The sequence below is a fragment of the Marmota marmota genome, unplaced genomic scaffold (genome assembly GCF_001458135.2).
Source record: "Marmota marmota marmota unplaced genomic scaffold, marMar, whole genome shotgun sequence".
NCBI lineage: Eukaryota > Metazoa > Chordata > Mammalia > Rodentia > Sciuridae > Marmota > Marmota marmota.
In genome coordinates this window covers 41280144-41293769 of record NW_026000093.1, presented here as the reverse complement: position 1 = coordinate 41293769, position 13626 = coordinate 41280144, and the positions used below count along the sequence as shown (strand labels likewise).

The 13626-nt window shown below is 36.7% G+C and overlaps 1 protein-coding gene across 6 annotated transcripts in view; it reads left to right on the top strand.

The window, feature by feature from the left end:
* The first annotated feature begins 1999 nt into the window (after nucleotides 1-1999).
* Nucleotides 2000-13626, top strand: part of Virma (vir like m6A methyltransferase associated) — a 64963-nt gene continuing 53336 nt past the window's right edge. For 2 of the 6 annotated variants that reach the window (XM_015485965.2, XM_015485964.2), the window contains exons 1-2: nucleotides 2005-2180; nucleotides 12946-13061. In XM_015485965.2, coding sequence (XP_015341451.1) covers nucleotides 2118-2180; nucleotides 12946-13061 — 179 coding nt within the window. In that variant the 5' untranslated portion in view covers nucleotides 2005-2117. Of the gene's footprint in view, nucleotides 2181-5581; nucleotides 5594-12945; nucleotides 13062-13626 lie in introns of those variants that run through there. The other 4 variants (XM_048782811.1, XM_015485966.2, XM_048782810.1 and 1 more) reach the window with 4 other exon arrangements.

Sequence of the window (13626 nt, the reverse complement as noted above, 5' to 3'; positions counted from 1 at the left end):
TGTGTCAGCCCTACCAAAATTAAGTAAAGCTGGACGCTATAAAGGTAGGGTTCTTGTGTTAGAGTGCTCAATAATAAGAATGATAAAAGTCGCAAATTTGTCCCAAGTTCATTTGAGTCTGATTTCATAGGTATACAAATCTTCCCAACCTCCTACATTGACAAACTTGATCTGGTTTTTTTTGCTGATAAAATTATGAATTGTGGGCTGGGGCTGGAGCTCAGTGCTAGAGTGCTCACTTGGCATATGTGAGGCACTGGGTTCAATCCTCAGCACCACATAAAAATAAAATAAAGGTATTGTGACCACGTACAACTGAATAACTACATATTTTAAAAAACTATGTGTTATGGTCCTCATGGTTTTCAGAGACTGGCTAAAATACTAATCATTTTTGTGCTAATTGTTTACAAAAAAAGTAATGCTTTGCTGTCTTTATTGTTGTCTTAGCATGATGTATGTATGCCTTGTCCACTCACCTGCCAGCTGCCACTGTGGATCTCTGGACTGTCCTGATGCTGAATGCCTTTAACTGTCCAGAGAACAAGGACTTTGGGTTACTTCACCTGCTTTCAGCATGAACTACCTTGGAGATGTGGTTGCCCACTTTCCATAGAAATGGAAGCTATAAATAGACAGTGGGGAAATGTAACAGGGGTTACATTTGATGCTTTGACTGTATCCCTTGTGGCTTTGAAACTTATATGTTTTTTCTATTTCCCAGCCTTCTTCTCCCTGACATTCTCCTCCCTGATCTTCTTCATGATCTCTCTTTCCTAATCTCATTTTCTCTGAATCACCTCTTTTAAAAAAAACCTTTTCCTGCTGATGTGCAGAATCACAGCCTTTGGGACAGGAGTCCTCTGCATTTTTCCTTTGCTAACAAAGCAATACACCTTCTTTTTCCTTTTTCTCAAAAAAAAAAAAAAATTGTCAAAGCATTTGAAGCCCTTTTGTTCTTGTTCACTGCAAATCCCTCCACCTCAGTACTGTAATCATTCCAATGTACTTTATAATTTTATGGTACATATGCCCCTCAAATTTTATATTATTTTCCATTTTTTACAAAACTGTGTAAGTGCTATTTTACACAATTTCTCAATAGGTAGTGGGTTTGAACCCAGAGCCTCACACATGCTACATAAGCACCGCTGCTGCTGAGCCACATCCTCTGGCTTTTAGACTATCCACATCAGAATACACAGATTTGTTCATTCTTTACGCCTGCTATATACTCTACACCTCCTTGTACTTATTTCTTGTGTACCAATGGCAATTAGGTTTTCAGCTTTTGTGCAAGTATGACATGTATATGAACATTCTCATATTTCTAGGCATTTTTGGGATGTGCGCTAGATTTTCCATAAAAGAGGGGTACGCGTATGTTATTTTACTTGCCATTTCCTTAGTGCTCTACCAGAGGCCTGTGCCAATTTACGTGACGAAACCAGCTGTGTGCAGTTCCAGTTGCTCCAATACTCTTCAGTACATGACAGTCTTTTCACTGAACACCTTTTCATATTATTCATGACATTTTCACTTACACAATTCTTTGAATTTTATTTCAATGAATCCTCACAATCATCTTATGGGTTACATATTATTCTTCACATTTTACAGGTAAGAAAACAAAAGAGTCTCCATTTGCTGAAACAACACTTTCTTCTAAAAATAATGCTTTACTTTGCAACTTCGCTCACTGCATCTCCAGATGCTAGAAAGATTGCTTTGGGGATGATATAGGAGGCCGGTCCTCCAGAGTTGGTAATGCTCCCTCCTCCAGCCTTTCAAAGCCTTCTCCACCCACCCCACCCGGAGGTCGTCGTGGCTCCGTAGCGCTACAGAACCACAAGGTTTGGACCACTGGATACACCGTAGTCTCCTCCCCCTCCTCCCCGCTCTGTCCCCCCTGGGCGTTCAGAGGGCGCCCTTCGCCGCGCTGGAGAAGGCGGGGTCGGCCGCTTCAGGCAGCAAGGAGCTTTGGGATAGGCCGAGGCTTGAAGCGCTGGGGCTCTGATCACCGGAAGTGCTTCCGTTTCTCCCTCTCCTGAGCTGCAGTCTCCGAAGTTGGAGCGCTGCCCCGGAAGTCCTCCCCCTGTCCTCCGCCCGCGGCAAACATGGCGGTGGACTCGGCGATGGAGCTGCTATTTTTAGACACTTTTAAACATCCAAGCGCTGAGGTAAGGCTTGGCGACTTGATTCCGACCCTACTCCTCGACTTGAGGACTTTCACAAAAAAATCGTTAGCGTCCTAGATTTTTTGCTCCCACCGATTGTCGCTTTAATTCCTCGCGCACACACACCCCATCCCCCAGCTTGGGTGTGAGCTCTGCGTCTGAGGGAGGGGGCGGCAGAGCCTTCTTTTCCTTGCTTTAACTTGCATCCCCCTCCGCGGCGTCTTGCTGGAGTTGGCTGCTTTGCTGGCATTACTTTTTAGTGTTATTATGTTTTTCTGTCAACTTTGGGCCTTGAGAAGGGTCGAGGTTCTCAGGTAACCTCTCTGGGTGCAGGAGGTGTCTTGGGCAGCTGGTCGCTGACCGTAGTGCAGGAATCTGAGCAGCTCCCTCGGGTTCTGTGGTTCCCGAATTAACGACGTTTCTAAATTCCTTCGGCTAGATTCTTCTAATGGAAGTTTTGCCACACTTTGGGCTCAGGATTGTAGTGTTCTTCAGTTTGTCATGAAACTTTTAATCGTTCGAAGGAGGTTTCACACATTAGGACATGAGATGCGTACAACCTCTTTGCGTGGAGACTATTTAGAAGTAGGAAGAATTGAGGGAATCGTAGTCAGAATTATTTTCAGCAAGCAAATGTATTGTCATTTTGAGGGGCGAGGGCACAGTGTTGTATAGCAATCTTTCTGTACCAAATTATTTATGGGTTCTTGAACGTGTGATATTTGAATATAGCTAGATAACTGCAGGTTTCTGAAAGCCGGTCGAAAATGAACTTTAACAAAGTCCAAAGAGAAATTGGCGTGTCTGTGTTTGTCTGTGTGTCTGAGACAGAGAGTGCGCGAGAGCGAGGGCGCGCGAACTTCCTCTTCTGTCTTAATGTAAACTTAAATCATTTTAGAGAATTGTTCTTTCTTCGAAGATTTTTTTTTTTCCTTTCTGGTACTGGGAATTGAACTCTGGAGCGCTGTACGATTGAGCTACATCCCCAGTCCTTTTTATTTTGAGACAAGATGTCTCTAAGTTGCTCAGAATGACCTCAAACTTGTGATCCTACTTCCTCAGCTTCTCCAATAGCTAGAATTACAGGCGTGAGCCACCAAGCCCAGCTAGACTATTTCTTCTGTTTTTATTAAGAGTATGTTCTCTTGGGGCTGGGGATGTGGCTCAAGCGGTAGCACGCTCGCCTGGCATGCGTGCGGCCCGGGTTCGATCCTCAGCACCACATACAAACAAAGATGTTGTGTCTGCTGAGAACTTAAATAAATAAATAAATATTAAAAAAAAAAAAAAGAGTATGTTCTTGTATCAAGCTCCAAGAGGTTAACTAGAGTCTCTTATTCTTGGTTGTATTTCCAGTGCTACAACAGTATCTAGAAAAATGTAGGTGCTCAATAAATGTTTGAGTGCAAAATGTTTAAAATGAATAGTCTTTGTTTTGTGAAATAGTGATGATATGGGAAGTGGTTAATTCTTTGATATTTTATTTATTTATTTAAAATTTTGTTGTTGATGGACCTTATTTCTATTCATTTATTTATATGTGGTCCTGAGAATCAAACCCAATGCCTCACACATGTGAAGCAAGCACTCTGCTACCAAGCCACAACCCCAACCCAATTATCTTTTATTTTAATGAATGATTTATAGGTCAGTAAAAGTCAAAAGTTTGGGTACTTTGGGTTATTATATCTTACTGACAGTGAAATAATATTTGGCCTTACATTCCATGTGGGTCAGTTGGCATGGTTTGTTTAATAACGGCTGTATTCCGACTGTAATTCTAGCCAAGTTTTAGAAAACCCACAATGGCAGCAATAGTTGTAGCAGAACCTGTCATATACAGAAGTAGAAAGTAGGTAAATATTTGAAGAAAGCATATGGTGAATTAGTCCTATACTGTTCTAGTTTAGGAAAACTGGCATTCATTCATTCATTCATTATTTAATCGATTATTCTTTCTTTCATTCTTAGACAAACATTGAAGGCTATGAGAAGACAGGGCATGTAGTAAATGCCATCTTCTGGGAATGACTGGGAAAGCTTTAGTAGAGGTCACATTTGAACCAAGTCTTGAAAGAAAAATTTATGGGAGCTAAGATTTTTTTTTTGGGGGGGGGCTGGGGATGTGGTTCAAGCGGTAGCACGCTCACCTGGCATGCGTGCGGCCCGGGTTCGATCCTCAGCACCACATACAAACAAAGATGTTGTGTCCGCCGAAAACTAAAAAAATAAATATTAAAATTCTCTCTCAATGTACAGCGAGATTGAATCTAGAAGTGCTTTACCACAGAGCTATGTCCCTAGCCCCTTTTTATTTTTTATTTTGAAACAGGATCTTGCTAAGTTGCTTTAGGGCCTTTCTAAGTTGCTGAGGCTAGTCTTGAACTTGTGATCCTCCTGAGTCCCTGGGGTTACAGGTGTGTGCCCTATGCCTGGTAAAGATAAGAAATCTTGTTCTCAAATGTTTCTTCTCAAAAAATTTATAACCAACTTGGTTTTGGGGATGTAGAACTGTATGTAGTCCCAGTTACTTGGGAGAGTGAGAGCATGGGTAACATAGTGATATACCACACACACACAAAAAGTTTAACTGAACTGTAGATTAGCTCCACAAAATTATCATTCAAGTTAGAATGTGATAAAGTGCATAAAGAGGCACAATGGTGATTTCTTAGAGTTTATCATCTTTTAAAAAAATGCTTTTCATTATTGGACGTATTAGAATCCTAGTTTATATTTAACTTCCTTTGTGGATATTAAGGCTGCATGATTTCAGAAGGGAGAGATACTCTTCTTTTGAGAGTATTAAGAAAGATTTCATTTAGGCATTTACCATATGAACTTGGTCTTTGGTGGAAAGGTATGTACCGCAGCTATAGTTAGGAAAGGATGGTATTTTACTGGAATAGTCATTTGTTCAGGTGTGCTCAAGTAAGTGGCACCTGAGGGGCAGTTCAAAGCCAGATCATTGAGCTCCTTGAATGTTCAATGAAGGAGCATAGATCTGTTGTACAAGTGGAAAGTTTTTGAGCAGGCAAATTATATGGTTAGTGAACTATATTAGGGAGATTAATTGATCAGTAATACCTAAAATTGTTCAAAGAAAACAGGTGTCAAATTCAGGACGAAAAAAGTAAGGTATAATGAAAGGTTGACTTAGCAGATGGGAATTAATGCTTGTTAGCCTTTATTGAATACTCCCTGCCCCCCCTCCTCCAGTGTTGGAGTTTGAACCCAGGGGCACTTTACCACTGAGCTACATCCCTAACCCTTTTTTATTTTATTTTGAGACAGGGTCTTGGTAAATTGCCTGGATGGAGCTGAAACTTGCCATCTTTTTGCCTCAGTCTCCCAAGTACCTGAGATTGCAGGCATGCATCACTTTGCCTGGCTGAATACTTTCTTTGAGTGAGGCAGTATGTTGGTTATTTATTAATTTTTTTCTTTTAGATATACATGACAGTAGAGTATGTTTTGACATATATATACATGGAGTATAACTTAATCTAATTAGGATCTCATTCATGTAGTTGAACGTGATGTGGAGTTTCACTGGTTGTGTATTCATGTATGAACGTAGGAAAGTTATATTCAGTTCGTTCTACTATCTTTCCTATTGTGTGTTGGTTATTTAAATAAATTATCTCTGATTTTTCCATCCATTTTGAAAAGGTAGTTTATCTTCATGAAATACAGAAATGGAGCCCAAGAGGTTAGATGTCTTTCCTAAAATGGCATAACTAGCTTAAGATACACCAGCATGCATTTTCCTGCCATGGTATACTCTGACCCAGTGATACTAAATAGGAAGGAATACATATAAGATACATTTTGGATATAATTTTTAACTACACATATTCAGTAGGATGGAAGCTGAATATTGTAGTTAAAATGATAGAATTTTAGATTTAGAGACTAGGGAACTGGTGGGGCTGTTGATAGTGAGTTTGATGGGAAAAAGATAATTTTAGATTTTTTTTTTTTTTAGATTTTTGTATTGTAGTGCTGCAGATCAAACATAGGGCCTCATACATACTAGGCAAGTGCTGTACCATTGAGCTCTGTATCCATGCCTGGTAATTTTATTTATTAATTAAAAAATTTTTTTTCAGTTGTAGTTGGACACATACCTTTATTTTATTTATTTATTTTTATGTGGTGCTGAGGATTAAACCCAGTGCCTCGAAAATGTTAGGCAAGCTGAGCTACAACACCAGCCTGATAATTTTAGTTTTTTGTGTGTTTAGTAGTAAGCCAGATTTGCCCAGTAGGAAGTTGGGAATCTGTTTAGAACCTATTTATGAAAAATACCTTTTTTTTTTTTTTGGTATTGATGATTGAACCCAGAGGTGCTTTATCACTGAGCTACATCCCAGCCCTTTTTTATTTTTTTTTTATTTTGAGACAGGGTCTCACCAAGTTGCTTAGGACCTCACTAAGTTTCCAAGACTGGCCTGGAGTTTGCAATCCTTCCAATTTGGGCTCCTAAGTTACTGGGATTACAGGCATGTGTGACTGCAGCTGGCTTATGAAAAATGCTTTTGAAAGTGAGAGTACAGTTCCAGGAGGGGCAATATAAGTAAAAATAAAACAAAATCTATTGTCTGTTCTCAGAGGGATTTGTAATCCGGTAGGGAAGTTAAACTTTTAATTTACCTTAAAGGGATATGAGTGGTGCAAAGTGAATTACAAATTATGTTTGTAGTTTGTATGATACTCTTATAAAAATGAAAAAATAAATATTTTAGTAAATTTAAATTTCATTCTAGAAAAATTAGAAAATGCTGAAAAGCTATGCTTTCATAGTATCACCTTTCTTAGTGACAACTGTCATTAATACTATTTGCTCATTCTGTATCTTTATGTATTTTGCAATAATCCCCTTTTTATTACATAAGGAAGTTTTAAACATTTATAAGGCCAATCCTCTTGGGTTTCAGAAGATAAGCAGTTAAATTTATTAACAGACTTTGATGATGGGGAAATAATGTTCCAATAAATGAATAAAACACTTAACATTGGGGCTGGGGATGTGGCTCAAGCGGTAGCGTGCTCGCCTGGCATGCGTGCGGCCCGGGTTCGATCCTCAGCACCACATACAAACAAAGATGTTGTGTCTGCCAAAAAATTTAAAGAAAATAAATATTAAAAATTCTCTATCTCTCTCACTCTCTCTTAAAAAAAAAAAAAAAAACAAAAAACACTTAACATTGCAAATCAAGAATGCAAGGTAGGGCTGGGATATAGCTCAGTTGGTAGATCGTGCTTGCCTTGGCATGCACAAGGCCCTGGGTCCAATCCCCAGTACCACACACACACAAAAAAAAAACAAGGTAAAACTAAAATTAACATAACATATATCTGAAAAATTGTTTAAAGTCAGATTTAAGTAGGACTAGCTGGTAAACAAGTATATGAGTAGAGAGATGCTATATTTTGATATTCCTGTTGATATGATGTAAATTCCTTTCTTTCTCCCCCACACCTATTATAGTCAGTATTAGAATTTTATAGGTGTAATTAATGGTTTTCTTTATATTAATATTTACCAAATCTTCTAGTGAATATGATTATGCTTAAACATATGAACCCACTACCTACATTAACGTTCCAGTACTGTTTGTGGTTTCTGTTTTCACCTGTGTTGTGCATCCTTGTACATCGAGAAATTTGCATATATATCACTTAAAAAGTAAACTTCATTTAAAAAAATTTTCTTTTTTGACTATGTCATACATGTATGAGGTACAAATTCAAAAGGTACAAAAGAGTATTCAGTAAAATATTTAAAATTGGCTGTATAATATTTATGTAAATAGTAATGTTATTATTTATTTACTAAGTTCTCATACATTTAGATTTCTGGCTTTATAAACAGTGTTGTGATATTCTTGGGCCTAAATTATTTTATACATCTTTACTTCTTTAATATTACTTTTCAGAGTAGAATGGTTGGGTTAAAATATAGTCTTGGGGAGGTGGTCAGTGCTGGAAAGTTCTTTGTAATGATCATTTTAGAGTTTATGAAACTAATTTGTAACTCATCTGCATTAGTGATAGAAACAGATAAGATAGCTAAGGGAGTGGGTAGAAAGAGAAGACAAGGTAGTTCTAGAGATAAGGAGCTGTAGATAGCTATGCTGTGATCTTTAAATGTACAATAACTCCTATGGATAAATGTGTCTTAGTCATAGAATCTGACCAGTCTGTTCTTCACATTTCTGTTACCTGACTGATCATAAACCTTCCATGATTTCCTATTGTCATCCTGCTTGCATTTTTTATAACCCTCTAAGAACAATTTGATCCCCTTTAAGCACCTATTAAAAGTTCTTCATTCATTAAAAAATATGCCAGACATTGTGAATATACAGTAACTGAGACTTGGTTCTCATCTCCTTGCAACATATATTTTAATGAGGAGAGTTAAAAGAGTCAATTACAATTCAGTTTGATAAGGGACTTTGGGTACACAAGGGAGAAGTGCTTAACTAGGCTTGATCAACTTTCTCTTGAAAGTTATAATCCCAGCTGCTCCAGAGGCTGACACAGGAGGATCACAAGTTTGAGGCCAACCTCTGCAAGTTGTGAGACCCTGTCTTGGGCTTGGGATGTAGCTAAGTGGTAGAGTACCCTTGGGTTCAGTCTCCAGTAAAGAAAAGAAAGTTGACATCTACAGGGAGTTGGGGCAGAGGGGTATCAGAAGGTTCTAAACCAGGAGAACAGCATAAATGAGGGCATGAAGTTGGAAAAGAGCATGGTATGCTAGGGGTATAAGTTTGGAGTGATTAAGAAGCCAATCTTATCTATAAGACCTAGGAATTTGGCTTGGCTATAGGAAAGAGCAGGGGGATGATGTATTTATAATTTAGGGAGAACATGTTGCAGTAGGAGAATGGGTTGGAGGGGAGCAAGAAAAAAAGCACAAAACCAGCTAGTTTGTTTGTTTGCTAAAAAGGACTGTTTATTAATAAACATAATGGAAATTTATAGCAAGTGAGGAGCTAGAAGTAATATATTTGTAAGAATAGGTCTACTACCATTATTAAGGTATAAAAGACTCCTATGATTTAAAGTAAAGATAAGCCCCATAGAAAAAAGTCTATAAAATATTTGAGCAGATAATTCACAAAAGCAGAAACAAAAGTCAATATATGGAAAATATTATTACTTACTAGTAATTAAATGAGATTATTGAAAGTAACAAATAATAACATTTATTACCTCTCAAACTGGATATTTTTTTTTAAAAAATTGTAATTCCTGCAATGGTTCTGAATGTTGAATGTACACATGCTCATATCCAGAGAATCTAAACTGATAAATTTAGAGTGTGTAAAGCTCGTATGGAAAGTGAATATATGATCTATATTCCAAAATTCCATTCATATCCTTTGATCAAGCAATTTCATTTCTAGGAATGAGTCCTAAATAAACAATTATTGATATACTAAAGATATTCTATAATGATGCCCACTATGCAATTATTTATTTATTTAATTATTTAATTTATGTATAACAGCCGAATGCATTACAATTCTTATTACATATATAGAGCTTAATTCTTCATATCTCTGGTTGTATACATAGTATACTCACACCAATTTGTGTCTTCATACCCAAAGGACTTAAAAACTGCATACTACAGGGACACAGCCACATCAATGTTTATAGCAGCACAATTCGCAATAGCTAAATTGTGGAACCAACCTAGATTCCCTTCAATAGATGAATGGATAAAAAAAATGTGGCATATATACACAATGGAATATTACTCAGCAATAAAAGAGAATAAAATCATGGCATTTGCAGGTAAATGGATGGAGTTAAAGAAGATAATGCTAAGTGAAGTTAGCCAATCCCAAAAAACCAAATGCCGAATGTTTTCTTTGATATAAGGAAGCTGATTCATAGTGGGATAGGGAGAGGGAGCATGGGAGGAATAGATGAACTCTAGATAGGGCAGAGGGGTGGGAGGGGAGGGGAGAGGGCATGGGGTAATTAATGATGGTTGAATATGATGATCATTATTATCCAAAATACATGTATGAAGGATTGTTCTTGATATAATTCAGATTAGAGTGATGTAGTCATAGAATTAAAGGAATGACAACAGGAATGAAGGGAAATATAGATACGAGAGTTATTTAGAATATAATCACTAGGGCACTGGGATTGTAGCTTAGTGGTAGAGCACTTGCCTAGCATGTGTGAGGCACTGGGTTCAATTCTCAGCACCACATAAAAATAAATAAATAAAATAAAGGTATTGTCTCTATCTACAACTAAAAATATTTTAAAAAAGAATGTAATCACTAGGAATTGGTGTTTGAATGAATGGATGATTTAGATGAGAATGAGAAACAAAAGGATAATTTCTTGGGCATTGTGTGGATAATAATGCCATCAGTAATGTAGGAGAGTTAGGTTTTGGAATTGCTGCGTTTTTGGTGCCTGAGGGACATTCAGGTGAAGATACCTAGTTGTGTATAGCAGTCAGGTGGAGATACCTAGTTGTGTATAACAGTCAGGGGCTCAGGAGAGAGGTCCCAGATGGGGATACAGATATGAAGTTGCCTTCTGGCTGTGGATGAATTATTTCATGTAATTCTGATGGTTGCGCTCAGCTACTTTGCCCTACATTCCTTTCTCATTTTGCTCTCTAGGCATGGTGAATTATGCTTGCAATTTCTTGAACCTTCCAAGTTCTTCTTTACATTCTTTTTGTACATGCTTTCTTTCTCCTTTTGCCAAGAAAGCTCTCTCTTCCACTGATTCTTGTTTTCTTAGAAGACTTACTTAACTTAGGTACAACTTCTTTGGGGATACCTTCCCTGACACATCTTTTCTTCCCCCCAAAATGGTTGCTCAAAATCTGAGCTAGGTAAGTACCCTTCTGAGTTTTTAAAGCATCTTGTCTGTACTGTTTGTATCATGGCATTTTCTCTATTTTCTGAAGTAAGTTGTTTTATATTTCTTTTATATAAAAGGAATGTGATATTTTTTTTTTCAGTTATAGGTGGACACAATATCTTTATTTTATTTGTATGTGGTGCTAGGAATTGAACCCAGTGCTTCCACGCATGGTAGGCGAGCACTCTTCCTCTGAGCCACAGCCCCAACCCCTTGAATGTGGTATTTGTGGACTGTATAAGGTATAATCATAATAATTGGGATACAAGATCAGCTCTAACAAAAAACAAACGTAATAGTAGCTTTACATAAAATAGGATTTCTCTTTCAGTAATCTAGTTGAAAATAACCTAGGGCCCATATAACGGTTCTACAGTGTTGGGGACCCAGCCTTTCCATCTGTATCATTTGCTATCCTTTATAACATTGCCTGTATTGCCCATAATAGCTCATTATAACGTCTATATTCTAGACCATTGGAAGAACAAGTGGAAGATAGGTCCAAAAGTCTGAACCTTCTCTTTAAGGGCATGACCCAGAATTGCTTACATCACTTTCATTTATATCAAGGAATTTAATAGTCACATGTTCACATTTGCATCTTGGGAATCTGGGAAATAGCCTTTGGTTCACTTATGCCCAGCTAAAATTTCTCTAGAAGAAGAGGAAAGTGGATATTGGAGAATAATTAGCAGTTAGTCTCACTTTAAGTTTATTCCATTTATTTTATTTCAATGAGAGTTTGAAGTACATTTGAATAGTGAACATATTACTGGCAGATTTCTATGCCTGTATATTATAACTTCCATGTTTAAAATGCAAAATTAGGAAGTCATCTGTTATATTTCCAGGGAAGCCTAACCTGAACATGTTGTTCCTTTGGTCTGTTATGGTAGGCATGATATTCTTTGCAGCTTCAAGACTTAGCCTTTCCAAATGCAAATAATGTGAACCTATGGTGAACTTTAACCACTAAATAAAATGATGGTTGATTGAAATGCTAGGAGAAAATGATGAAAAATATTCCAAATCAATGTGAATTTTTTTTATTGATCACAAGAGTTGCATTTTTCCAATAAAAATGTTACATAGGGATAAGTATGTAATAAATATAATTTATGCTGTCCATTTAATTTTTTTTTTTTTTGGTGGGAGTTCCTCAGCTATTCAGTATCGAAATGGTTTTTCTGATCCTTTGACATTATTTAGTATGTAAAATTTAGAGTAAGCTAATTAAGTATAGATCTGCAACCTTTTAACCAGAAATTCAAAAATTCAGAAATTAAAAGTTTTAAGTATTATTTTTGCAAATAATAAAACCTTGAAACTGTCCTGAATTCATTTAGCTATACAATCTAATTTGAACCAATATTATACTAGTTTTAATCTTTATTTAGTGTGAATGTTCATACATATTGCTGTAGAAATATTGATGTTTTGATTATAAGATATTGATGTCACAGAAGCTGCTGGAATTCTTAGGTAATATGTAGTATTTGTATCATATACCTTTCTAAAAATACCTTTCTAAAAATTCAAAAAATCAGGATTTTGAAAGGCAACTGGCTCCAAAAGTTTCATTTAAGAGATTGTGAACTATATTGATCTAAGCAAAATATCAGCAGAGAGATAATGCACTGCAGAAAATGTTATATTAAGTGAAAGACTTAACAGGTGCATTTTATCATCAGCCATTAAAAATGATTTATATAGCATTGTAAAATATTTAATGATATGGTTATTTTAAGGTTATTTGTGATGCTTTGAATGAAAATAATTAAAAGATGAGCATATTTTGAATTGGGAAGCATTGTTTTGCTTACAATGTGTCTCTTCTTTCCCTCCTTTTTTAAAGCAAAGTTCTCACATAGATGTGGTTCGTTTTCCATGTGTGGTTTATATCAATGAAGTTCGAGTCATACCCCCAGGAGTGAGAGCCCATAGTAGTCTGCCTGACAATAGAGCATATGGGTAAGTTACTCTCTTTGCAAAACTTTTTTTTTTTTTTTTAATTAAAGAATGTCTTAGAAACTTATTCTTGTGGGTATGGGTGTGTGTGTGTGTGGGGGGGGGGACTGGGGTGCTGAGGGATTAAATCCTGGCCCTCACTGTGAGTGCTAGGCTCGTGCTTTATCACTGAGCTACATCCCAGTCCCTGAAACAACTTCTTTTTCTTTTTTTTTTTTTTAAATTCTTTTTCTTTTAATTTGTTGTTTGTAGTTATACATGATAGTAGAGTCAATTTTGACATATTTGTACAAATATGGAGTTTTTCTTATTCTAATTTTTGGATCCCAGTCTTATGGATGTACATGATGTTGAGACTCACTGTGGTTGAAACTTAAGTGCAGAATTTTAAGGTACTATTTTGCAAATAATAAAATGTTGAAACTTTATGGTCACTTTGCATTGTAATTAACTCTTAAGTTTTCTTTATAATGCTTATATCATCATAAACTTGAAAGGAGGAATTATTTGACCTAAGTAGTAGGTAAGATTTTTAAAAATTTATCCTTTTTTTAAAAAAGTTGATAGA